The sequence below is a fragment of the Salvelinus alpinus genome, chromosome 32 (assembly GCF_045679555.1).
Source record: "Salvelinus alpinus chromosome 32, SLU_Salpinus.1, whole genome shotgun sequence".
Taxonomy (NCBI): domain Eukaryota; kingdom Metazoa; phylum Chordata; class Actinopteri; order Salmoniformes; family Salmonidae; genus Salvelinus; species Salvelinus alpinus.
The window spans coordinates 24,147,717-24,174,654 of record NC_092117.1 but is presented as its reverse complement, the minus strand read 5'-3'; the positions used below and the strand labels follow the sequence as shown (position 1 = coordinate 24,174,654).

The window sequence follows — 26,938 nt, the reverse complement described above, 5'->3', positions numbered from 1 at the left end:
CCAGCAACAAACGCTGACACTATACATCCAAGTATATCGGACCAAATTATGAAAGACAAGAATTGTACTTTTGAATTCCGTAAAGTCAGTGTGGAAGAGGTGAAAAAAGGATTGTTGTCTATCAACGATGCCAAGCCACCAGGTTCTGACAATCTAGATGGAAAATTACTGAGGATATTAGTAGACGATATTGCCACTCCTATTTGCCACATCTTCAATTTAAGCCTACTAGAGAGCGTGTGCCCTCAGGCATGGAGGGAAGCTAAAGTCATTCCGCTACCCAAGAATAGTAAAGCCGCCTTTACTGGCTCAAATAGCCGACCAATCAGCCTGTTACCAACCCCTAGTAAACTTCTGGAAAAAGTTGTGTTTGACCATATACAATGCTATTTTACAGTAAACAAATTGACAACAGAATTTCTGCATGCTTATAGGGAAGGACACTCAACAAGCACAGCACTTACACAAATGACTGATGATTGGCTGAGAGAAATTGATGATAACATGATTGTGGGGGCTGTCTTGTTAGACTTCAGTGCAACTTTTGACATTATTGATCATAGTCTGCTGATGGAAAAACGTATGTGTAATGGCTTTACACCCCCTGCTATAATGTGGATAAAGAGTTACTTGTCTAACAGAACACAGAGGGTGTTCTTTAATGGAAGCCTATCAAATATAATCCAGTTAGAATCAGGAATTCCCCAGGGTAGCTGTTTAGGCCCCTTGCTTTTAATTTTTTTTACTAACGACATGCCACGGACTTTGAGTAAAGCCAGAGTTTCTATGTTTGCAGATGACTCAACACTATACACCTTAGCTACTACAGCGACTGAAATGACTGCAACACTCAACAAAGAGCTGCAGTTAGTTTGAGTGGGTGGCAAGGAATAAGTTATCCTTAAATATTTCTAAAACTAAAAGGATTGTATTTGGAACAAACCACTCACTAAACCTCAACTAAATCTTGTAATTTATCATGTGGAAATTGAGCAAGTTGAGATGACTAAACTGCTTGGAGTAACACTAGATTGTAATCTGTCATGGTCAAAACATATTGATGCAGTAGTAGCTAAGATGGAGTGAAGTCTATAATAAAGCAATACTCTGCCTTCTTAACAACACTATCAACAAGGCAGGTCCTACAGGCCCTAGTTTTGTCGCACTTTGAGTACATTCAGTTGTGTGGTCAGGTGCCACAAAAAAGGACTCAAGAAAATTGAAATTGTCTCAGAACAGGGCAGCACGGCTGGCCCTTGGATGTACACAGAGAGCTAATATTAATAATATGCATGTCAATCTCTCCTGGCTGAAAGTGGAGGAGAGATTGCCTTCATCACTACTTTTATTTATGAGAGGTATTGACATGTTGAATGCACCGAGCTGTCTGTCTAAACTGCTGGCACACAGCTCGGACACGCATGCATACCCCACAATACATGCTACAAGAGGTCTCTTCACAGTCCCCAGAACAGATTATGGGAGGCACACAGTACTACATAGAGCCATGACTACATGGAACTCTATTCCATATCAAGTAACTGACGCAAGCAGTAAAATTAGATTTAAAAAAAACACCTTATGGACCAGCAGAGACTGTGAAGCAACACAAACATTGGCACAGACACATGCGCACGCACACACACACACGCACACACACACACACACACACACACACATGATAACATATGCACTAAACATACACATGGATTTTGTACTGGAGATATGTGGTAGTGGTGGAGTAGGGGCCTGAGGGCACACAGTGTGTTGTGAAATCTGTGAATGTATTGTAATGTTTTAAAATTGTGTAAACTGCCTTAATTTAGCTGGACCCCAGCAAGAGTAGCTGCTGCTTTGGCATCCATAATACATGGGGATCCATTATAAATACAAATTCAAAATAGATTAAATAAAATAAGAATCTCACCCATCCACACACAATATCCTATAATGACAAGTTGAAAACATGTTTTTAGCAAATTAAATACAGAAATCTAATTTACATAAGTATTCACATCCCTGAGTCAATACTTTGTAGAAGCACCTTTTGGCAGCGATTATGGCTGTGAGTCTTTTTGTGTAAGTCTCTTAAGAGCTTTCCACACCTGGATTGTGCAACATTGGCCCATAATTATTTAAAAAAAATCTTCAAGCGTTGTCAAATTGGTTGTTGATCATTGCTAGACAACCCTTTTCAAGTCTTGCCAGTGTCTGGTGGAAAGCAGACTGAACCAGGTTTTTCTCTAGGATTCTGCCTGAGCTTACCTCCCGTCCGTTTCTTTTTTATCCTGAAAACTTTCCAGTCCTTAAGGATTACAAGCCTACCCATCGCATGATGCAGCCACCACTATGCATGAAAATATGGAATGTCTGCTTTTTTTCTACCGATAGGTGCCCTTCTTTGCAAGGCATTGGACAACCTCCCTGGTATTTGTGGTTGAATCTGTGTTTGAAATTCACTGCTTGACTGAGGGACCTTACAAATATGTGTATGTATGGTACAGAGATAAGGTAGTCATTAAATAATCATGTTAAACACTATTATTGCACACAGTGAGTCCATGCAACTTATTATGTGACTTGTTAAGCAAATGTTTACTCCTGAATGTATTTAGGCTTGCCATAACAAAAGGGTTGAATACTTCTTGACTGAAGACATTTCAGCTTTTCATTTTTTATTCATTTGTAAACATTTTGAACAACATAATTCCACTTTGGCGTTATAGGGTATTGTGTGTGTGTGGGTCAGTGACAAAAATTCTGGCTGTAACACAACATATGCCTAATCATAGAATTACGTAGACCTAAAGAATCCATATTCATTTAATAGGATCTCTATGGGCCTAATAGTAAAGATTAGTTGTTTAACTTTAAATGTATTAGCCTATCTTTTGAATATAGCATAAACAGGCTATTTATTTGTCAACTTGACTATAATTAGTAGATACATGCAGCTTCTCTTCTGTCATTACTTGATGCAGCTTCTCTCCGATCATTACTTGATGCAGCTTCTCTTCTGTCATTACTTGATGCAGCTTCTCTCCGATCATTACTTGATGCAGCTTCTCTCCGGTCATTACTTGATGCAGCTTCTCTCCGGTCATTACTTGATGCAGCTTCTCTTCTGTCATTACTTGATGCAGCTTCTCTCCGATCATTACTTGATGCAGCTTCTCTCCGGTCATTACTTGATGCAGCTTCTCTCCGGTCATTACTTGATGCAGCTTCTCTCCGGTCATTACTTGATGCAGCTTCTCTCCGGTCATTACTTGATGCAGCTTCTCTCCGGTCATTACTTGATGCAGCTTCTCTATTCGGTCATTACTTGATGCAGCTTCTCTATTCGGTCATTACTTGATGCAGCTTCTCTATTCGGTCATTACTTGATGCAGCTTCTCTATTCGGTCATTACTTGATGCAGCTTCTCTCCGGTCATTACTTGATGCAGCTTCTCTATTCGGTCATTACTTGATGCAGCTTCTCTATTCGGTCATTACTTGATGCAGCTTCTCTATTCGGTCATTACTTGATGCAGCTTCTCTATTCGGTCATTACTTGATGCAGCTTCTCTATTCGGTCATTCCTTGATGCAGCTTCTCTATTCGGTCATTACTTGATGCAGCTTCTCTATTCGGTCATTACTTGATGCAGCTTCTCTATTCGGTCATTACTTGATGCAGCTTCTCTATTCGGTCATTACTTGATGCAGCTTCTCTATTCGGTCATTACTTGATGCAGCTTCTCTATTCGGTCATTACTTGATGCAGCTTCTCTATTCGGTCATTACTTGATGCTCGTCTAGAATATTAAATAAAGCCTTGCTCGCCAGAATGATGTCATAAATCCAATGCATCCTCAACAACCTAGCTGACATTGGTAAAGTTCTCTTTCATTTCTGCTTCTCTCACGGAGCGAGGACGTTTAGGGACCAGGGAGATTTCCAAATGACATTTAAGGAAGGAAATTAAAAGCTGTGAAAAAGATCCAACATGTTTCTCATAATATTTCAGTTATCATGGATGCATATATTATGTGGTTGAAAATGAAATACTGTCAGGCTTTAATGTCACTGAAAGAAATGGCACTTTAGGCTACACAACAGGTCCCTAAACTCGCATTAGCATTCTCTCAAAATATATAATAAATTTTTTATTTATTTATTTAATTAGGCAAGTCCGTTAAGAACAAATTCTTATTTACAATGACGGCCAAACCTGGACGACACTGGGCCAATTGTGCGCCGCCCTATGGGATTCCCAATCATGGTCGGTAGTGATACAGCCTGGATTCGAATGAGGGTGTCTAGTGATGCCTCTAGCACTGAGATGCAGTGCCTTACACCGCTGCGCCACTCAGGAGCCCCCACTCGAGGAACACTTAATTCGGCAGGAGTTAATATTAGAATAGGCTATATGTGAGGCCTCCAATCAGTGTCCAGACTTCAGTTACTATTTCAACTATTAGGCTACTCCACTCAAAAATAGTTCCAACATCCATACAGTGCCATTTGATAAATGCAACGAGACATCACTTACAAAACACAAAAATAATATTCTGTGATTATCCTTCATTAGGCCTACACAAGTCTTGTAACCTGAATTGATGTGTAGGCTGCACTGCGGTCCTTGTTCCTCTCAGTCTCCGTCACTCATCTCTGCCTTGTGGAACCACACTGCATTTTGGAGTATATTCTATTTGCACATTTTTGGTAATGATACATAGAGTTCAAGAAACTATAGGTTATTACACTATGTTTAATTACTGTGATAGGCTCATGTTTTTTTCTTTTGCTGTAACAGACCATTCCAACTTTCTATTTCTCTCTCTCTCTCTATTTCTCTCTCTTTCTCTCTCTCTCTCTCTATTTCTCTCTCTCCTCTATTTCTCTCGCTATCTCTGGTGTCACACGTGGACCCAATTTTCCACGTTGAAATGATGTGGTGTGCCCAGTGGTTAGTGTGTTTAGGATTTTACTATGATATCTGTGTAAAATATATGCCATTCAGGGAATATTTTTAGACCAAGATACTGTTAACCTACACACGGCTGTTAAGTTAAACCTTCCTATGTAATTGTTCCACTGTGGGCTGGGTGTAAACTGTGGGTAATAATAGTAGTAGAACTATAATGAATGGTCTATTTCTGCTCTCACACAGACCATCCAACTTCATCACTCACACACACCCACCCACCCACCCACCCTACCTGGGGCGGCAGGTAGCCTAGTGGTTAGAGCGTTGGGCCAGTAACCAAAAGGTTGCTGGATCGAATCCCCGAGCTGACAAGGTAAAAATGTCCATTCTGCCCCTGAACAAGGCAGTTAACCCACTGTTCCCCGGTAGTCCGTCATTGTAAATAAGAATTTGTTCTTAACTGACTTGCCTAGTTAAATAAAGGTAAAAAAAAAATATATATATATATATATAACTTGTGTTAATTTTTCTGGATTATGTGTGTGTTATTGTAGCGCTAGATATTACTGCATTGTTGGAGCTAGAAACATAAGCATTTCACTGCACCTGTATAACACCTGCAAATCTGTGTACGTATGATTTGACACACACGCACACACTGCTGTAATGAGTATTTATGTCTTCACAATCACGCCTGCATCATCAGTGAATTGGTAGAGCAGCATTTAAAGTCTGGTGGGCTCTATCTCACTCACACTAATGCAGGCACCTACACACACACACACACACACACACACACACACACACACACACACACACACACACACACACACACACACACACACACACACACACACACACACACACACACACACACACACACACACACACACACACGTGCAAGCAGGCACGCATTAGATTATATATTTTTATATTTTGGCTTTCAGTTAATTTAAGACCTATTTGCCATGTTGTGACTATACAGTATATCACTATAAACATATTTGTCCTCTTATGCACAGTCTGAACCAATCTGCCACTGAGGAGTTTTACCCACTAATCACCACTGCAAAGCTTTCTCTGTTTTAGTTTTCTATTCTCAAGCTGTATTCTACTTCCACTTCTTCTGAATGTTTTTCACATTGTGGGTAATTGGATTCAGCAGCATCTCAGCCTTGTTCTTTTCTCTGGCAGTTGGACATATTGGTAATATTAATGAGGAAAGTGAGGCCTGTGGGATGAGACCTAAGGGAAAGCTGCAGGCCTCATCTCATCCCTGTCAGCCATGGATCCCACCGCTGACACCAACCCTTCACACACTGGATCAGATGGGATTAACGGGATCCTGGAAAGCCTGCGATTGTCTGGTGCTTAGTTTAGATTTCACTGTCCAGATAAGAGAGGGTTACTCTGATTTGGGTGGTGGTTCCCCACATGCCTTATTTTCACCTGAGCAGAGGCTATATAGGGTTGCAGTTCGTTTTTATCCACTTTACACAGGTGCAGGTTTGACGTTTGCTGTGGAAATCTCATGTCAGTTATCATTGAATCAGAGTCTTGTGGGTGTAGTGATGTTGCCAGAATGGAGGAGGATGTGAACTTGTTCAGCTGAACACTCATATGTTCATATAAGAGAGTGATGAATGTGTTTTCGGGAAAAGCACACTATCTAGGAACCCATAGATTCAGATAGCTATTTGATCATAAGATTTCTGAGAAAACCATGGTTTTAGTGTCATGTGTGACATTCTAGAAAGTCCCACAGGAAAACCTCTGGTGATGAGATAAGATTCACTAATCACCTGTCTATATGAAGGTACCTGCTTTTACAAGGAACTTGTTTTCTCTGTCAGCAAGTACAGTATTACACACTAGTGTCCAGGGATGGTATTCTTCAGAGGAAATGCAGGGAGGGCTATTTTTATATTGTGAATATATGAATAACACTGCAACTTCTTAGAGGCTGGAAGCTCAGAAGAGAATACAATGAATTCTCATGTGTATCAAACACCTTTTTCATGTTTATACGTGTGTGTGTGTGTGTGTGTGTGTGTGTGTGTGTGTGTGTGTGTGTGTGTGTGTGTGTGTGTGTGTGTGTGTGTGTGTGTGTGTGTGTGTGTGTGTGTGTGTGTGTGTGTGTGTGTGATGGCGACAGGCATGCCTGTGCACATTACATTCCCGCTCATGTTCAAGCCCTGCTCCCTTGTGCGCTCCAAAATTAATTTGGCTAAGACTTGCCCCTGTTTTTCTAGAGATTTGAATGTTGTATAAACGCAGATCATTGCTATCATATTGCTATGATGTTGCTGAGTTATCTGTGTAACTCCAGTCTATATTCCTTCAGTATGTGGTGAATTTATTTTGAGTGCCAACTTTGATGTATTGGTTACCGCTTTTCAGAACTCGTTCACGTGTGTGCGTTCTGTACGTGCGCGCTCTGTACGTGCGCGCTCTGTACGTGCGCGCTCTGTACGTGCGCACTCTGTACGTGCGCAACTTCAAAATGTACCAACGCAAATCAGAAAGGCCTTTGTAATGTTGTGATGATTATTCATCTGCTCTAGACATACTATATTTTCGTGCAGATCTGTGACCACTCAGCAGCCTGTCTTTTTTTTTTTACCATAAACCTGTTTTGAATATTCATAAGCTATCATTTGACTAAAGAGAGCCAAATGCAGTACCTCTGTTTGACTGCATCATGTGCTTCATGCTTTCCACAACACTCAATTGGGTTTCTCTGAGATTTCACGCTGACGTACAAGGGTATTGGTTCAGGCAGAGGGTGTATGGAGGGGCTGGTTAGATACGATTCTATTAACTTTAGCCTGACCTTATTTTAGAAAAGAATGTAAAAGCGATGTGATTTCTGTTCCCGGGTTCTGCCGATGAATGAATTGCTGGTGTGACGCTGCTGGACCGTGAAGAGGTGTTGGAGACGTACAAACATCAATCTCTTTTCTTACAGTCCCATTTACTCTCTCCTTCATGATTTCTATTCCTAATAAAGGATGGTCAAGGTTATTTACACAACGGGTCATTCTGCTCCCCATTGTCTTCACTCTGAGACACACACACACACACAACATACATGCTCACACACTTGCGCACACACTCAAAATCATGCAGTGATTATATGATAATATCCTCCCTCAATCTTCACCCTCTTACAATGTTGATGTATCATACAGTATGTACACACACATTGTCCCTGTCAGCGGAGCGTGATAACAGATCTGTCCATCCCCCACTAGCAGACAGCCAAAGGACCACTGCTCCTGTACCTGTGTGTATGAGGGAACAAGGCAGCAGTCACCCATTGGGTAAATGATTCATTTATCATTGTCTATTCGCAGGGCAGCAATAGCCTGGGGGAGATGGGTGTTTTGTGTGCGTGGTATGCAGCTACAGTACCACATCTCTTTAAAGGCTACGCTACAGTGAGGGAGTGGTCCTGCTCTGTCCCCAAAGAAAACAGTTGTCTTTAACAGTGTATTTAGGACATTGTATAACACTTGAGAGATGAGGTCACTGTCAGCTGACTGGGAACTGTCACTAAGCTCTTTGTCCACTATGCTAGAGCTGTGTTTTTGTGTGTGTGCATGCTTATACTTACCCTTGTGCTTTGTGTGAATGTTTTCACAATCTTGGGCCCTCTCTTTATGTTGAAGAATGCATTTTCTGTTATCCTGAGTTTGGAGTGTTGTTATTGGTCGAACAATATAGGGGCACATGACTGTGTGCTTTATTGACACCTCATGATGATTGCAGAGTCACCAAATATGTAACTATGTGCATCTGCCTATCAGTTCTCTGTATTCATTGTTTTATAGAGACATTTGAAGAATTGTATTAAGCTAAGGAATGGTTGCTGGAGATGGACAAGTACTAAAAAACATTAGCGGGAAAAAAAGAGACCTTTAAAACATTAGATGGCGATGTGATTGAAAGTATTCTTATCTAAAATGACCACCCGTTAGGATACAGATCACACAAGATACAGTACATTGGTCTTTGATGGTGCATTGAACTCTTCATCTATTCCAACAAAACACACAGTTAACAACAAAAAACACAAGACATATAGTAAACTTTTCCAGTTACTGCTTGCAGAAATCAAAAGAACAAAAGCCTCCCACATAGTCTCATTTGACACTTTATTCTCTGTATATTTTCCTCACTTGAGCCTGAACTGTGGACCTGCTCGTCCTCCATCTGGTCAGACTAAGTCTAGATTGTATCAGTGTTCAGGGTCTCTCTTTGATACCCTTACACTCTAGCCCCTGGCTGTATGAAGGAGGTTATCTGACTGGTCCTGTTCACCACTTCTCTCCTCTTTTCCCATGCAGTCTCTCTCAACTCATTGGATTTGATTGAGAGCCCTTGTGCAGAGTGGGAGCAAGGCTTTGATCTGCTCCTAGCAGACGGACAGGTCAGTGAGAGCTCTTTGAGAGGGACAGGTGTGCTCAGGACCCTGAACACAGCCCAGGAGAGAAGAAACATGAGACCGCTCAGACTCCTTTATTTCCGGCTGTATGTGTTGGTTGTAGCAGAGGATGAGTACTGTAGATAAATGGAAATCTGCTCATGAAAACGTTGCTAAGTTTGTTCAGTAAGGAAAGTAGGAGAGAAGGCAGTCTGACTCAGCGAGAGCAGATAGTTGAGTGTGACAGAACGGTGAGGTCACAGGATGTTGTAGGAGGAACCAGGATAGTTCTCTGCAGGATGACTGCTTTGCTCCAACGATCCACTGCCTTTCATATTGGACTAGAGGTGTTTTGACTGGAGGTCAGATAGATCAGCATATATACTTGCTGGGGTTTCACTATTTTAGAGGGCTATGATAGGCTATGTCTTGTCCTTCCCTGTCCTCTTCTGCAATACATGCAGTATTTGGCACAGTCTCTTCCCCTCCCACTCTGTCTGTGCGTCCTTGTGATTAGTGAAGTGAAACCGATAGGGATTTTCCGAGAGAGAGGGTTAGTGGTCTGGGCATTAAGATGTGTGTTGTTGAGAGAGAGTTTCTTTTTTTGCCTATGCTACCTGAGGGACAGGCGTTTTCTAGTCTGACGTGTCAGGGGATTCACTCCTCCGGCCACTGTACATCTGTCTGCTACACACGATCAATTACTCACTCAGAGGAGATTAATATTTCCAAACGGTTTACTAGAGACCATACCTCCACTCCTGCACCTACCATACCTCCACCATACCTCCACCATACCTCCACCATACCACCTCCACCATACCTCCACTCCTGCACCTACCATACCTCCACCATACCTCCACCATACCTCCACTCCTGCACCTACCATACCTCCACCATACCTCCACCATACCACCTCCACCATACCACCTCCACCATACCTCCACTCCTGCACCTACCATACCTCCACCATACCACCTCCACCATACCTCCATCATACCTCCACTCCTGCACCTACCATACCTCCACCATACCTCCACTCCTGCACCTACCATACCTCCACCATACCACCTCCACCATACCACCTCCACCATACCTCCACTCCTGCACCTACCATACCTCCACCATACCTCCACTCCTGCACCTACCATACCTCCACCATACCACCTCCACCATACCACCTCCACCATACCTCCACTCCTGCACCTACCATACCTCCACCATACCACCTCCACCATACCACCTCCACCATACCTCCACTCCTGCACCTACCATACCTCCACCATACCACCTCCACCATACCTCCACCATACCTCCTCTCCTGCACCTACCATACCTCCACCATACCACCTCCACCATACCTCCTCTCCTGCACCTACCATACCTCCACCATACCTCCACCATACCAGCTCCACCATACCTCCACTCCTGCACCTACCATACCTCCACCATACCACCTCCACCATACCTCCACTCCTGCACCTACCATACCTCCACCATACCACCTCCACCATACCACCTCCACCATACCTCCACCATACACCACCTCCACCATACCTCCACTCTTGCACCTACCATACCTCCACCATACCACCTCCACCATACCTCCACTCCTGCACCTACCATACCTCCACCATACCTCCACCATACCTCCACTCCTGCACCTACCATACCTCCACGATACCTCCACTCCTGCACCTACCATACCTCCACCATACCTCCACCATACCTCCACCATACCACCTCCACCATACCTCCACTCCTGCACCTACCATACCTCCACTCCTGTCTGCCTTTTACTGCGTCTGCTCTTGTGGAATTCCAAAAGGAGCAGGAGCAATTTGTTTAAAGCCTGCTCGTCTCCCTGTGTTGGGTGGGAGAGCGAAAGTGCCGTCCCACTGGGCATAGACGTCATTCTAATGTCTGATTTTGCTTAATGTTTGTTGAGTTGTCAACTAACGTGAATTCAACAAAAAATGGCATGTCATTGGATTTGGATTGAACATTGGGTGACAAAAAATTGGAAATTCTCTTACATTGACTTTCAATTTCAATCAGTTGTCCACTTTGATTCAAAGTCATCACATTACATTTTTTGGTGAAAGAAAATGACGTTGATTCAACCAGTTTCTGCCCAGTGGGATGTTGTTGGTCATACTGGACCCTGCTAGACAGTCTGCTGCTGGCCTAGTCTTCTAAAGCTACCTCACTGTGCATCTCGCTGTTCACGGTGTCATGCAGTTTTGAGTGTGCATTTTGAGTGGCTCTGGTTTTCTACGGGTTGGCAAAATAAATGAATGGACCTTCACGCTCCACCCACAGTCTAGTTCTAGTAGTGTTTGATGCTCACAGGGTTCAGACCACTCTTGGCGATAGGCCTGAATGTGGTCAGACTGGCGCATCACTGAAGTCTAAAAAGACGGTCCTTCAAAGGCTCTTCATGAAATGATGGATGAAACCGTCCATGTGCTTGTCCAGGTTTAACACTGAAGGAAAGAACACATGCCTATTCATTTACTGTTAGATTTGTCATTCTACTCGTCACAGTCTGTATCCTGCATGGAAGACAGGATGTATTGGACCTTTTGATGTCTCTGGCATGGCTGCAGGTGGTCAGTAATATATTCCTCCCAGGCTCCGAGTAGAAAACACACACCTACACAATATCTCTCTCCCACAGACTGACATTAGACCAATCGGATAAGATTTTAATCTGAAAATATGAGCTTGTTGGTTGTAGTCCGCTTGGATGGGTAAGAGCTGTGTAGTACGGCAATCTGAGCTCTGCCTTTCAGATTAATATTTATATTCCAATCCTGGGTTTAATGCGAGATTGAGAGAGAGAGAGAGATGATAATGAGAGCGAAAGAGAGCTAGAACGAGAGAGAGACGCAAACATAACCTGGTGACTCACTCACATGGCCGTGTTCCTGTTTTCCTGCACCGGACGTAGCCAACCCGTTTCCCCTTCTATATTGGTGGTATTTGGAAGCATGCCTCCTAGGAGTCAGGTTGGGCTGCAATCTGTCTGTTTTAATCACATGGAGACATCACGTTCAGCCCTCTAGGGCCCTGCTCCAACTCCGGTCATGAGTGGTGTAATGTAGCGTTGTTTGTCTTGGCCTGGCTCAGACAGCCTGTACATAGTGTCTTTGTGTCTGTCTGTCTTTGTGTCTGTCTGTCTCTCGCTGTGTGTGTGTGTATGTTCCCCTGCCACAGGCCCTGACCTGGTTGTCCTGAATGCCAGATGGGTTATACTGTCTGTAATCAGCACTTAGCTCCCAGCTCAGACACGCAACTCAATGCAGCTTAGTTTGGGTTTTTGCTAGTGTAATCTGTCTCTCTGACTGTCTCTCTGTCTGACTCTCTCTCCGTGTCTCTGTCTGTCTGTCTCTGTCTTTCTGTCTGACTCTCTCTGTCTCTCTGTTTGACTCACTCTGTCTCTCTGTTTGACTCACTCTGTCTCTCTGTTTGACTCACTCTGTCTCTCTGTTTGACTGACTCTGTCTCTCTGTTTGACTCACTCTGTCTCTCTGTCTGACTGTCTCTGACTTTCTCTCTGTCTGTCTCGGTCTACCTGACTCTGTCTGTCTGACTCTCGGTCTACCTGACTCTGTCTGTCTGACTCTTTGTCTGACTGACTCTCCCTCCTTTTAATTCCCTGGAGATGCCTCTAAAAATGATGTATTATTAATAATAATAAGTAAATTCCGTGTTATATTCCCATCTGTCACTTAGTTCCACTTGGTAGTGGGTTGGTTGACTTGGTTCCATGCTGAATGTACTTTCTGCATCAGGGATGGGTAACTCCTCGTGGGCCGGAGTGGTGGCATGCCTTTCCCCCATCCCTAGCAAACACAGCTGATTAAACTAATTGCATTTTAAACGGAAGATCATGATTAGTTGATTATTGGAGTAAGGTGTGTTCGCTGGTGCCCTGGGCATAAGAGACACCAATCAGGCCACAGAGGACTGGAGTTGCCTATCCATACCCTGCATGATTCTCCAGAGCCCTTCTCTTAATGCATTTTCTTCTGTGCATTAAGGTTGTTGAAAGGTCATTGTTGTCATCTACATGACATGTTTTGTCATAAGGTCACTGCTGATGTGTGAATAAGAGACAGTCGCTGCCCCCCGTCACACACGCACACAGATATGTTTGTTTTACTCTCCTTGAAGCGACCAAACAATTGATTCTTATTCAAAATCCTATTTACCCTAACTCTTAACCTAGCCCTAAACTTTACCTTAATCCCAAAACCCTAATTCTAACCCTAACGCCTAAACTTAAAATATCATTTTCCCTTGTGGGGACCAGCGAAATGTTCCTTGTTTTACTTCTGGTCCCCACAAGGATAGTAAAACCAAAACAAACACCACACACACACACACACGCACACGCGCACACACACACACACACACACAGTTTTGTTGGAGGGTTTGTTTTCAAGGCTGATACCAGGAAGTGATGTGGCTGGGTGCCAGTGTGACCACAGTGTCCCAGGCTCCCAGCAGTGACAATAATATATCAGATAATGGTGACTTGCGCTTTGTTTACCCCATGTCAATATCCTGAAGACATCAGCTCCTGGCTCTCCTTCAGTAGTCTTCCATTTTGTCCCATTACGTCAGGGTGACCAGAGAATAGCATTGTCTAATAGTCTCTGTGTGGCTGTAGATGGAGGTGTTGTCCAGTAAACAAGACAGATGCTTTCTGAATGGGAGAGCTAATGATTTCCTATAACACTTGTGGTTTCAGTGTAATTGGTTGAGATGGACGTTGGGATTCTTTTTCAGTTAAGGACCCCTTAAAGCAGACACATATCTGTCCCTCAATTCCTCATTTGAGATGAGGAAGGCTGTCATTGTGGCCACATTTAGAGAACGCCAATGCACACACAAACAGACGCTCGCACGCACACACACACACACCCCCACACACATTTACTTCATTTATCAGACGCTCTTATCCAGATCAACTTACAGGAGCAATTAGGGTTGAATGCTCAAGGGCACAGCAATAGGTTTTTGACCTAGTCGGCTCGGGATTCGAACCAGCGACCTTTCGGTTATTGGCCCAACACTCTTAGACGCTAGGCTTCCTGCCACACCTCAGACAATACTCATTGACAGGAAATGTACAGTAGCTGAATCACGGTGATGTGCTCATATGCAAGCCATTGCTAACTCGCGTTAGCGTATTGACTGAAAGTCTATGCGAACATCAAGCTTACTGTTCCCATACACTTCCAATCATTGGCCTAACGCTAGTAAGCGTTTACGCTAACGCATGTTAGCAACTTCCTTCAAACTGCATGCAGAGACATACAATGGTATCGATGAGTTCATCTGATTATATGGGTAAGTAGGGAAAAAAGGCTTCATTCACAAAATCTCGCACTGTTCATTTAAAGGCCCACCTCAGAGGAAGTTGCTGCACCTATTCCGAGTAATTCCTGTCCTAGAGCGGAAATTCACGTTTAGGTTCCAGCTCAAAGACTGATGCATGCTGCTAATACATATTTAGAAATTGGGAGTGGGAACATTGTGGTGTAGTAGAGAAATAACAACATTTAGGTCACTGACTGACAGGTGTCAGTGGAACTAGCTAGCATGATAACTTTCATTACCTAGCTAAGGTTATGTCATCACCATTTCAGTTTCGACTACCATAATAATTAAGACTGTCATAATAATAATTATTTCAGAAAAAGACTAGCATCCTACCTGTCAAGAAATGAGTTTCAGCTAAGCTATGCCTATACCAGTTGTTGACGTTGTCTTTTGACAGTGGGAGAAAAAGTGCTCAATTGTCATACCTGAGTAAATGTAAAGATAACTTAATAGAAAATGACTCAAGTAAAAGTGAAAAGTATTTGGTTTTAAATGTACTTAAGTATCAAAAGTACAAGTATAAACCATTTCAAATTCCCTATATTAAGCAAACCAGACAGAACAATTTTCTTTATTTTTTTTGACGGATAACCAGGGGCACACTCCGTCTCTCAGACATAATTTACAAACGAAGCATTTGTGTTTTGTAAGTCCGCCAGATCAGAGGCAGTAGGTATGACCAGGGATGTTCTCTTGATAAGTGTGTGATTTTGACCATTTTCTTGTCAAAATGTAACGAGTACTTTTGGGTGTCAGGGAAAATGTGTGGAGTAAAAAGTACATTATTTTCTTTAGGAATTTAGTGAAGAAAAAGTAAAAGTTGGCAAAAATATAAGTACACTGCTCAAAAAAATAAAGGGAACACTTAAACAACACAATGTAACTCCAAGTCAATCACACTTCTATGAAATCAAACTGTCCACTTAGGAAGCAACACTGATTGACAATAAATTTCACATGCTGTTGTGCAAATGGAATAGACAAAAGGTGGAAATTATAGGCAATTAGCAAGACACCCCCAAAAAAGGAGTGATTCTGCAGGTGGTGACCACAGACAACTTCTCAATTCCTATGCTTCCTGGCTGATGTTTTGGTCACTTTTGAATGCTGGCGGTGCTCTCACTCTAGTGGTAGCATGAGACGGAGTCTACAACCCACACAAGTGGCTCAGGTAGTGCAGTTCATCCAGGATGGCACATCAATGCGAGCTGTGGCAAAAAGGTTTGCTGTGTCTGTCAGCGTAGTGTCCAGAGCATGGAGGCGCTACCAGGAGACAGGCCAGTACATCAGGAGACGTGGAGGAGGCCGTAGGAGGGCAACAACCCAGCAGCAGGACCGCTACCTCCGCCTTTGTGCAAGGAGGTGCACTGCCAGAGCCCTGCAAAATGACCTCCAGCAGGCCACAAATGTGCATGTGTCTGCTCAAACGGTCAGAAACAGACTCCATGAGGGTGGTATGAGGGCCCGACGTCCACAGGTGGGGGTTGTGCTTACAGCCCAGCACCGTGCAGGACGTTTGGCATTTGCCAGAGAACACCAAGATTGGCAAATTCGCCACTGGCGCCCTGTGCTCTTCACAGATGAAAGCAGGTTCACACTGAGCACATGAGCACATGTGACAGAGTCTGGAGACGCCGTGGAGAATGTTCTGCTGCCTGCAACATCCTCCAGCATGACCGGTTTGGCGGTGGGTCAGTCATGGTGTGGGGTGGGCATTTCTTTGTGGGGCCGCACAGCCCTCCATGTGCTCGCCAGAGGTAGCCTGACTGCCATTAGGTACCGAGATGAGATCCTCAGACCCCTTGTGAGACCATATGCTGACATATGCACATTTGTGGCCTGCTGGAGGTCATTTTGCAGGGCTCTGGCAGTGCACCTCCTTGCACAAAGGCGGAGGTAGCGGTCCTGCTGCTGGGTTGTTGCCCTCCTACGGCCTCCTCCACGTCTCCTGATGTACTGGCCTGTCTCCTGGTAGCGCCTCCATGCTCTGGACACTACGCTGACAGACACAGCAAACCTTTTTGCCACAGCTCGCATTGATGTGCCATCCTGGATGAACTGCACTACCTGAGCCACTTGTGTGGGTTGTAGACTCCGTCTCATGCTACCACTAGAGTGAGAGCACCGCCAGCATTCAAAAGTGACCAAAACATCAGCCAGGAAGCATAGGAACTGAGAAGTTGTCTGTGGTCACCACCTGCAGAATCACTCCTTTTTTGGGGGTGTCTTGCTAATTGCCTATAATTTCCACCTTTTGTCTATTCCATTTGCACAACAGCATGTGAAATTTATTGTCAATCAGTGTTGCTTCCTAAGTGGACAGTTTGATTTCACAGAAGTGTGATTGACTTGGAGTTACATTATCTTGTTTAAGTGTTCCCTTTATTTTTTTGAGCAGTGTAGTAAAGTACAGATACCCCAAAAAACTACTTAAGTCGTACTTTAAAGTATTTTTACTTAAGTTCTTTACACCACTGCCTTTTTGATAATTCCAGTGAAACCGTGTCGGATTCCAGACGTCATTAATATTTGGACATGCACAGGGACATGATCAAAATAGCTATATTCTTTGTTCTCTCTTAATTTCTGCAAGCTAGCTAGCGTTGTCTAAATTGTGCAGCTATATATCAATGCATTGTCTAAATTGCAGCCACGAATCCGCCATAGAAAAAGAAAGAATATAACCTCTGGTAGTATGGATAGCCTAACTAGTGAACGGGTTGGAGTGTTTTATTGAATTAATGTGCAAGTTTTTTTTGCATGGCCTGCAGACTAGCTCAAAAATAAGTGAAACTTGACAAATGATACACTAGATTGGGATATTTTGCTGGTAAAAAAGGTGAGGGGCAAAAACATCACTTTGACCCCCCCCTATTTTAATTTACTCTATGGGAAGGCGCCCAAGTGTAGGGTGGTCACTAATTAACACAGCCACAAAGTTATAAACCCTGTCTATTTCTACTTTCTCTTAAAATCAGATTTTTAAACCTGACTCTCACCTTTACCCTAACCAGACTGCTAACCTTAGCCTAACCAGACTGCTAACCTTAGCCTAACCAGACTGCTAACCTTAGCCTAACCAGACTGCTAACCTTAGCCTAACTAGACTGCTAACCTTAGCCTAACCAGACTGCTAACCTTAGCCTAACCAGACTGCTAACCTTAGCCTAACCAGACTGCTAACCTTAGCCTAACCAGACTGCTAACCTTAGCCTAACCAGACTGCTAACCTTAGCCTAACCCAGTGTTTCCCAAACTCTGTCAACGGGACCCCAAGGAGTGCACGTTTTGGTTTTTGCCCTAGCACTACACACGCTGATTGTAATAATCAACTAATCATCAAGCTTTGAGGACCGAGTTTGGGAAATGCTGGCCTAACCCTAACCATAAAGTAAGATCAAAGCTAATTTTTGTTTTCAGGAATTTGTACGATATAGCCAATTTTGACAATATCTGGCTGTTTTATCTAGTGGAATCCCAAGTGTAGGCTACAGAGAAAAGCTGTTTGGCTCTCAGACGACTCGCAAATAGGAAGAATTTCCAGCAGTTGTTTCTGCTTAATAAACATTGCCATGCTGGTGGGTGGTAACATTGAAATAAAACCCAGCCCTGAAACAAAATGTAGGCTGAAAAGAATTGGCATGTCATCTCATAGGAAAAGACACGTAAGACTCACGAAAACACCCAAAGTCACACATTCTAATTTGTCACTTGAAGCACAACTACTTCATACTTTGACTAAAACAATTACTCATTGACTTATATTGTTGTGCAACATTGTTGGTAAGCTCTGGCCATCGTCTTTTAGCTTGAAAAAGTGGATTTATACTGGTGTGGGCGTTTAGAAGCACATCAGCATATTAACATTTTTTGGAGTGGTTGCAAATATTTAGCAGTGGTGGGCCACCGCTGCTAAATGAATATAGGGGAAACACTGCTATACCCTATACCCTCCCCCTCTGTGAGCTATCTGTCCGTCCATCTTCCTCCATGTTTTAATTGTTGCTTTTCACTCTTTGCCAGGTTAACAGAGCCATCAGGTTCCCTCACAGATGGACCTATCAACTACAAGTACAAGACTAAGTGCACCTGGCTGATCGAGAGCTAGTAAGTAGCTCTTTCTCTCTTTCCTCTGTTCATACCCTCTTCTATCTATATTCTGTACAGTATGCATTCATTCTTAGACTGATTTGTTATTTTTCAGTGGTCTTCATGTTAAACTCTTTGACTAATGTAAAGACTCCTGATCATCGTGGGCAGTGTTGTAGTTACTACTGCAGCCCAATAGCTACCCATTTTAAACCTCTATGTTCTGTCGTCCAGCCCAAACGCTGTGCTCAGGTTGCGCTTCAACCATTTTGCCACGGAATGTAGCTGGGACCACATGTACGTCTACGATGGAGACTCCATCTATGCACCTCTGGTTGCAGTATTCAGGTGAGATCATCATGCTGTATGCATGTACATACGTGTGTACTCTCTAGTATGCAGTCAACTGTACATGCACGAACTCCAAATACTGTATACCTCAAACCTAGTTGGGCGGATCACATGCCGCTACATAGAATCCACACAGTGATGATTCAGAATACTGGCTAGCTGAAGAGGAATTGTTCTCTCTCTTTCCATTATAGGTAACGAGTGGGTGTTATCAATGGATTAATATTCTGCATTTACACTGAGTAAAAATATGAACGCAACATGTAAAGTGTTGGTCCGATGTTTCATGAGCTGAAATTAAAGATCCCAGAAATGTTCCATATAGACATAAAGCTTGTTTCTTTCAAATGTTGTGCACAAATTTGTTAACATCCCTGTTTGTGAGCATTTCATCTTTGCCAAGATAATCCATCCACCTGACAGGTGTGGCATATCAAGAAGCTGATTAAACAGCATGATCATTACACAGGTGCACCTTGTGCTGGGGACAATAAAAGGCCAATCTAAAATGTGCAGTTCTGTCACACCACAATTCCACAGATGTCTCAAGTTTTGAGGGAGTGTGCAATTGGCATGCTGACTGGAGGAATGTCCACCAGAGCTGTTGCCAGAGAATGTAATGTTATTTTCTCTACCATAAGCCGCCTCCAATGTCGTTTTAGAGAATTTGGCAGTACATCCAACTGGCCTCAACCTCAGACCACATGTAACCACGCCAGCCCAAGACCTCCACATTCGGCTTCTTCACCTGCGGGATCGTCTGAGACCAGCCACCCGGACAGCTGACGAAACTGTGGGTTTGCACAACCAAAGAATTTCTGCAATAACTGTCAGAAACCGGGGAAGCTCATCTGAATGTTCATCGTCCTCACCAGGGTTTTGACCTGACTGCAGTTCGGCGTCGTAACTGACTTCAGTGGGCAAATGCTCACCTTCGATGGCCACTGGGACGCTGGAGAAGTCTGCTCATCACAGATGAATCCTGGTATCAACTGTACTGGGCAGATAGCAGATGGCGTAGTGTGGGCGAGCGGTTTTCTGATGTCAATGTTGTCAACAGAGTGCCCATGGTGGCGGTGAGGTTACTGTATAGGCAGGCATGAGCTACGGACAACGAGCGCAATTGCATTTTATCGACGGCAATTTGAATGCACAGAGATACCGTGACGAGATCCCGAGGCCCATTGTTGTGCCATTCATCCTCTGCCATCATCTCATGTTACAGCATGGTAACAAGCACGGTCCCATGTCGCAAGGATCTACACAATTCGTGGAAGCTGAAAATGTCTGTTCTTCCATTGCCTGCATACTCACCAGACATGTCACCCATTGAGCATGTTTGGGATGCTCTGGATTGACCTGTACGACAGGGTGTTCCAGTTCCCGCCAATATCCATCAACTTCGCACAGCCATTGAAGAGGAGTGGGACAACATCACAGGCTACTATGAACAACAAACAGCCTGATCAACTATGCGAAGGAGATGTCGCGCTGCATGAGGCAAATGGTGGTCACACCAGATACTGACTGGTTTTCTGATCCACACCCTTACCTTTTTTAAAGGTATCCGTGACCAGCGGATGCATATCTATATTCCCGACATGAAATCCATAGATTAGAGCCTAATGAATTTATTTCATTTCACTGATTTCCTTATATGAACTGTAACTCAGTAAAACCTTTGAAATTGTTGCGTTTATATTTTAGTTCAGTGTAGCTCTTAGGCCTGTTTTAGGTGTTCCTCCTCTCCAGTCTTTAGAAGTAGTATTCTCCACCCACCCTCCCTCCCTCCCCTTTTGAAGAATAGGTCCCTAATGTAATTCCTTCCACTGGGGGTCCTTCCATATGGACTCTCCCCTTGTCCATCAGTATTGGCTGTGTGGTCTTTGTGTTGAACCTGGTTGTGGTCTTCCCGGTGGGGAGCGGATTTCTCCTCCCTCTTTGATGACCTTGATTGAGCTGTGCAGTGCAGGCCTGAGTTTGATCCTCCATGCAATGGAGGGATCGATCCCGAGAGAGGAAGGAGTCACTTTCTCCCAATGATGTAAGGAGGGGAGGGGGGTTTTCATGGTGACAGCAAACCAGCTCAGCAGTCAAGCAAAGAGCGATCATTTATCCAGCAAGCTTTGGAGCTTAACGAGTGTGTGTGTGCGTGCGTGCGTGCGTGCGTTGCGTGCGCGTAATGTATTTTTATTTTTCTCCCACAGCGGTCTTGTTGTCCCGGAAACGAGAGGGAATGAGACTGTTCCGGAAGTGGTAGCCACCTCTGGATATGCACTGTTGCACTTTTTCAGTGACGCTGCCTACAACCTGACTGGATTCCACATCTCCTACTCGTGAGTAGCCCCAGCCCATACACACTACTACATTCACAGTCAAAATCCTCACCTATACCATATATGACCAATAGGGAAGTCTCTGGCTCAGTAGCAGACAAGTCTTAACTGACTTGCCTAGTTAAATAAAGGTAAAGTTTTAAATTTAAAATAACAGTTCCATTATGGTAGTGACTGCCCATTACTGCTTATCACTTATTAACCATCATTTATTTCACTTTAATAAAATATTACATTTGTTTTATTTGATGACTTTATTATTTCATTCCTAGTCATAATCACATCTCTTTAGAGCTGCTACCTATGCGGTCTGACAAAATCACTATTTTGTAGTTCTTCAAAGTAAATAAGCCATACTTTTATGACTGCTGAATACCAACTATTAAACACTTGGCTCGTGTATTTTCAGGTAGAGATATATTAAGAGCAGTTTCTTCGAGGTATCTCCTCTTGACCGCGCATTCTGCTGTCTCTTATGTAGTAAGCTTAAAAGAAACAGACCGGACAAGTAGCCGCGCAATGGATTATGGTCATTGTAGTTAATTATCATGTTTTCTCTTCTAAACTATGTGGAACATTGGCTCCCTACTACATTGCACAGTTCAGGCATGATCAGATTTATCTCTAGAAAAACTGCAATTTGCGCATTGAGCTCACAGAAAAAACAATTCTGAAATGGAATTCAAATAATTGAAATGGTGTTTTTCAATTAGTTGTTTACAAAACTGAAAATAAATAACCAACATGTCAGTTAATCGCTCAGCACTACTGCACACATACAACTTCAGACTCTCTAGGCCACATTGTAGACCCTGGAGACGAGGGTCTACAATGTCTGTCACAGAGTAGCTGGGAATTGGCATTACAGCTGAGAGGATGACACCCCTTAACATAGGAGATACATGTGTGTGTGTGATTCTGAAAATGAATTCATTGGGTTGTCTCAGAAAGCAGCAGCCAAAGAGAAAGATGGGCTTTCAAATAAGTCAAGCTCAGCCTCGAGGCCTCCAGCACAGACACACACCATGTGGCCATAAAGGTGTTGCCATAGCAACACTCTTGTCACAGCGGTAAACATTATAGTCCCCCTGTTGCTGAAAAGCCCATGTATTATCCTGGATCCTTGACCTCCTTCTGTTTCTGTCTACCTTCCCTCTTTCTCTATTCTTTTGTCTGCACATCTCTTTAATTCTCTCTCCATTTCTCTGTATCTCACTCTGTGTCTGTTCTGCTCCCTGAAAACACACACCCCAATAAATGTCAATCACCTCTGTCAATAAATCATTCTTTCAGCTATTTGTTTGTCCTCAATTATTTATTTATTTTTATTCAAAATTTATTGATACAAGTAAGTGAATTAAGAGCAAATTCTTATTTAAAATGATAACCTTTCCAAATGTACTTCCCCATCCCTGCCATGGTCTCATGCTTTCACTCATTTAATTCACCATCTCTCCATTCTGGGTCTACAGGGTCAACTCGTGCCCCAATAACTGCTCCAGTCATGGGAAGTGCAGCACAGGGAACTCCATCGCCAGCCGGGTGTACTGCGAGTGTGAGAAGTACTGGAAGGGCGAGGCCTGTGACATCCCCTACTGCAGGAACAACTGTGGCAGCCCCGACCAGGGCTACTGTGACCTTACTGGGGAGAAGAGCTGTGTCTGCAACGACAGCTGGCAAGGTCTGGCTAGTGCTATGGTTATATCGTGTCAAAGTTTTCACAATGTTGTGGTGTGGTATCTTCATGTTGGTTCATAGGGTTCATTCAATCTTCAATGACAAAGGTAAGTTATTTTTGTTCTTGTAGATTGAGTCCCACTGCCATCTTCTGGCTGAAAGGAGAACTGTGAAGAGAGAGACACAGAGACCATGTTTCATATGTTACAGTGATACAAGCTGACATCTGAAGTGCTCAGCAGATATGACAGTCTTAGTTTAGATTAAGGGAATGAGGTCATGTTGTAGTATGCATGTAGTCTGTTAGATAATAGCGGACACTGTTTTGACAGCTTGATAGTTGGAGCCTTTTTCATGTTGAGTATCCCATGCTCTAACAATCTAATCTTGAGATGAAGGTGGAAGACCATCGGTTTCGGCATGATCTTATTTAAAATGACCCATCCAGTCCGTTTTCATACAGGCTATACTAAATACAACACTTGCTTGGCTGTTGACTAAGAGGAGCTCTTATGTTCCATGTCTGCCACCTAGTGGTGCTGGAGGTTTTGTTCTTACACCTGGTGGGTCGCTGGTCTAGGTATCCTCTTAGTATAACCATGCATTGACTTGATCTCTACTGTTCCTGAATACTGTATGGTGATGTATTAACATGTCTTATTTACAGTAGAACCACCCAAGCACCTCTCAATGAGACGGAACTGTCTAGCAGGGTAGAACCACCTAAGCACCTCTCAATGAGACGGGACTGTCCAGGGTAGAACCAACCAATCACCTCTCAATGAGACGGAACTGTCCAGCAGGGTAGAACCAACCAATCACCTCTCAATGAGACGGAACTGTCCAGCAGGGTAGAACCAACCAATCACCGCTCAATGAGACGGAACTGTCCAGCAGGGTAGAACCACCCAATCGCCTCTCAATGAGACGGAACTGTCCAAGAGGGTAGAACCACCCAATCACCTCTCAATGAGACGGGACTGTCCAGCAGGGTAGAACCACCCAAGCACCTCTCAATGAGATGGAACTGTCCAGCAGGGTAGAACCACCCAGTCACCTCAATGAGACGGAACTGTCCAGCAGGGTAGAACCAACCAAGCACCTCTCAATGAGACGGGACTGTCCAGGGTAGAACCAACCAAGCACCTCTCAATGAGACGGGACTGTCCAGGGTAGAACCAACCAAGCAACTCTCAATAAGACGGGACTGTCCAGGGTAGAACCAACCAAGCACCTCTCAATGAGACGGGACTGTCCAGGGTAGAACCAACCAAGCACCTCTCAATGAGACGGGACTGTCCAGGGTAGAACCAACCAAGCACCTCTCAATGAGACGGAACTGTCCAGCAGGGTAGAACCAACCAAGCACCTCTCAATGAGACGGGACTGTCCAGGGTAGAACCAACCAAGCACCTCTCAATGAGACGGGACTGTCCAGGGTAGAACCAACCAAGCAACTCTCAATAAGACGTGACTGTCCAGGGTAGAACCAACCAAGCACCTCTCAATGAGACGGGACTGTCCAGGGTAGAACCAACCAAGCACCTCTCAATGAGACGGAACTGTCCAGCAGGGTAGAACCAACCAAGCACCTCTCAATGAGACGGGACTGTCAGGGTAGAACCAACCAAGCACCTCTCAATGAGACGGGACTGTCCAGGGTAGAACCAACCAAGCAACTCTCAATAAGACGGGACTGTCCAGGGTAGAACCAACCAAGCACCTCTCAATGAGACGGGACTGTCCAGGGTAGAACCAACCAAGCACCTCTCAATGAGACTGGACTGTCCAGCATGGTGTCCAGGACTGTCCAGACTGTCCTATGCTCTGACACGGAGTTGCTGGTCATTTCCATAATGTGTCTTTCTCCACTGAGGTATTGTGCTAGACAGGGTCCTGGCCCCTAGACCTTATCACAGCCCCCCATTCCCCTGTCCACTGGCTTCCCTCCACTCTAATAGGGGACAACAGGGTCCTGACCCCTAGACCTTATCACAGCCCCCCATTCCCCCTGTCCACTGGCTTCCCTCCACTCTAATAGGGGACAACAGGGTCCTGGCCCCTAGACCTTATCACAGCCCCCCATTCCCCCTGTCCACTGGCTTCCCTCCACTCTAATAGGGGACAACAGGGTCCTGGCCCCTAGACCTTATCACAGCCCCCCATTCCCCCTGTCCACTGGCTTCCCTCCACTCTAATAGGGGACAACAGGGGCCAGTATCATGGGATCTTCCTCATAATGGGGTTTGATGTATCAGAGTGAGACCCTCTTAATTAAACCTACTAATGGTTCTGCCACCAGTCGGCCTCTGGGTGGTGGGGTCCTAGTAGCCATGTGAGTTCATCACCGTCATGGCTGTCCCCATCATTATGACATAAGCTGCGTTGTCACGCTCTTCACCAGCAGATGGTGATGTGGGACCATATTTAGTCAGATGTATTAAAGTGTTGTTGAAGAGATTATGTTGCTACAAACGCACCTCACATACTCTCATGCATTTGTAAGTTTGTTGTGTGGTCCTCTCCAGGTCCAGACTGTGCTCTGTCAGTGCCATCCACCGAGTCTTACTGGGTGATGTCTAACGTCAAGCCCTTCAGCCAGTCCCTGGGCAGGGCCTCCCATAAGGCTGTGGTCCATGGGAAACTCATGTGGGTCATCGGAGGATACAGCTTCAACTACAGCTCCTTCCACATGGTGCTCAAGTAAGGCACTGACTGAAGAGAGACCTGGAATATCTGTCTGTCTCTTCACCTCTCTCTGTAGCTAGGTTTCCATCCAGTTGGCGACAGATTGTCATGCAAGTATTCTCAAATCTGCATAAAGAAAATATACGCATTTTCTCACCAGTGGTGTGTTTCCACCAAACTGACTTGTTGCAGATAAAAATCAGTGTGTGATGACGTAGTGCACACAAAATGTACTTTTTCGCTTAAGTTTTCATGTACTGAATACAAATCTAATGTTCATTGTGTTTCCATCGCATTTTCAATTCTACTGAATTCTACAAAAATTGTTGCGTTAAGTAGTAAATGTGGCAACTCTGGTCTTGACACGTGCTCTAGCCAACAGCTTGCCGATATAGTGCAGGTAGGTAATGCAGGTAGGCTAGTCTACATGATGAGATTATTATGGATTAGAGCGAGAACATTTTTATTTGTCAAAAGGCAGTCAAGCATCGATCATCATGTCACCAGAATAAGACCCTGGATATTTATTGAAAAGGACCATCAAGCTCATTATGCACTTTCACCACCCTGTGAAGTTCATCATTTACTTAATCTGTAGCCTAATAAACTGCATGCTTTCCCGACTCGTAGTGGGAGGACCACAACCATGTCATCACGTGACTCCAAGTTTACTTCGATATGATGGTTTTTATATTCATATTTGCGCATAAAGTCGTTTCCACCACAATTTTTCGCATAATTAATTTTATCAACGCAAACAGATCCCACCCGGTGGAACGAGGAAGTGATCTGTCGGCATTTATAAAATTGTACAGTAATTTCCTGTTACATCACAGCTGTCGTGATTTGTTTTGTACAGTATGACTTCACTCGCATAAAAACTGTGGATGGAAATGTAGTTAAAGTCTACTTACCACCTCTATATTTGTCTCCTTCCTGTCTTTTGCTCTTTCTCTCTCTCGATTTCATTCTCTCTCTTTCAAATAAAAGGGCTTTATTGGCTTGGGAACATATGTTTACATTGCCAAAGCCACATTTCAAATGTCATATTATGGCTATGTTGT

The 26,938-nt window shown here is 44.0% G+C and overlaps 1 protein-coding gene across 4 annotated transcripts in view; it reads left to right on the top strand.

Moving 5' to 3' along the window:
* The window catches only part of LOC139562617 (attractin-like protein 1), a 290,320-nt gene that overhangs the window by 27,332 nt on the left and 236,050 nt on the right, over positions 1-26,938 (top strand). For all 4 annotated transcript variants that reach the window (XM_071380435.1, XM_071380434.1, XM_071380436.1 and 1 more), the window contains exons 2-6: positions 18,757-18,840; positions 19,057-19,170; positions 21,381-21,509; positions 22,982-23,190; positions 25,715-25,889. In XM_071380435.1, coding sequence (XP_071236536.1) covers positions 18,757-18,840; positions 19,057-19,170; positions 21,381-21,509; positions 22,982-23,190; positions 25,715-25,889 — 711 coding nt within the window. The remainder of the gene's footprint in view (positions 1-18,756; positions 18,841-19,056; positions 19,171-21,380; positions 21,510-22,981; positions 23,191-25,714; positions 25,890-26,938) is intronic.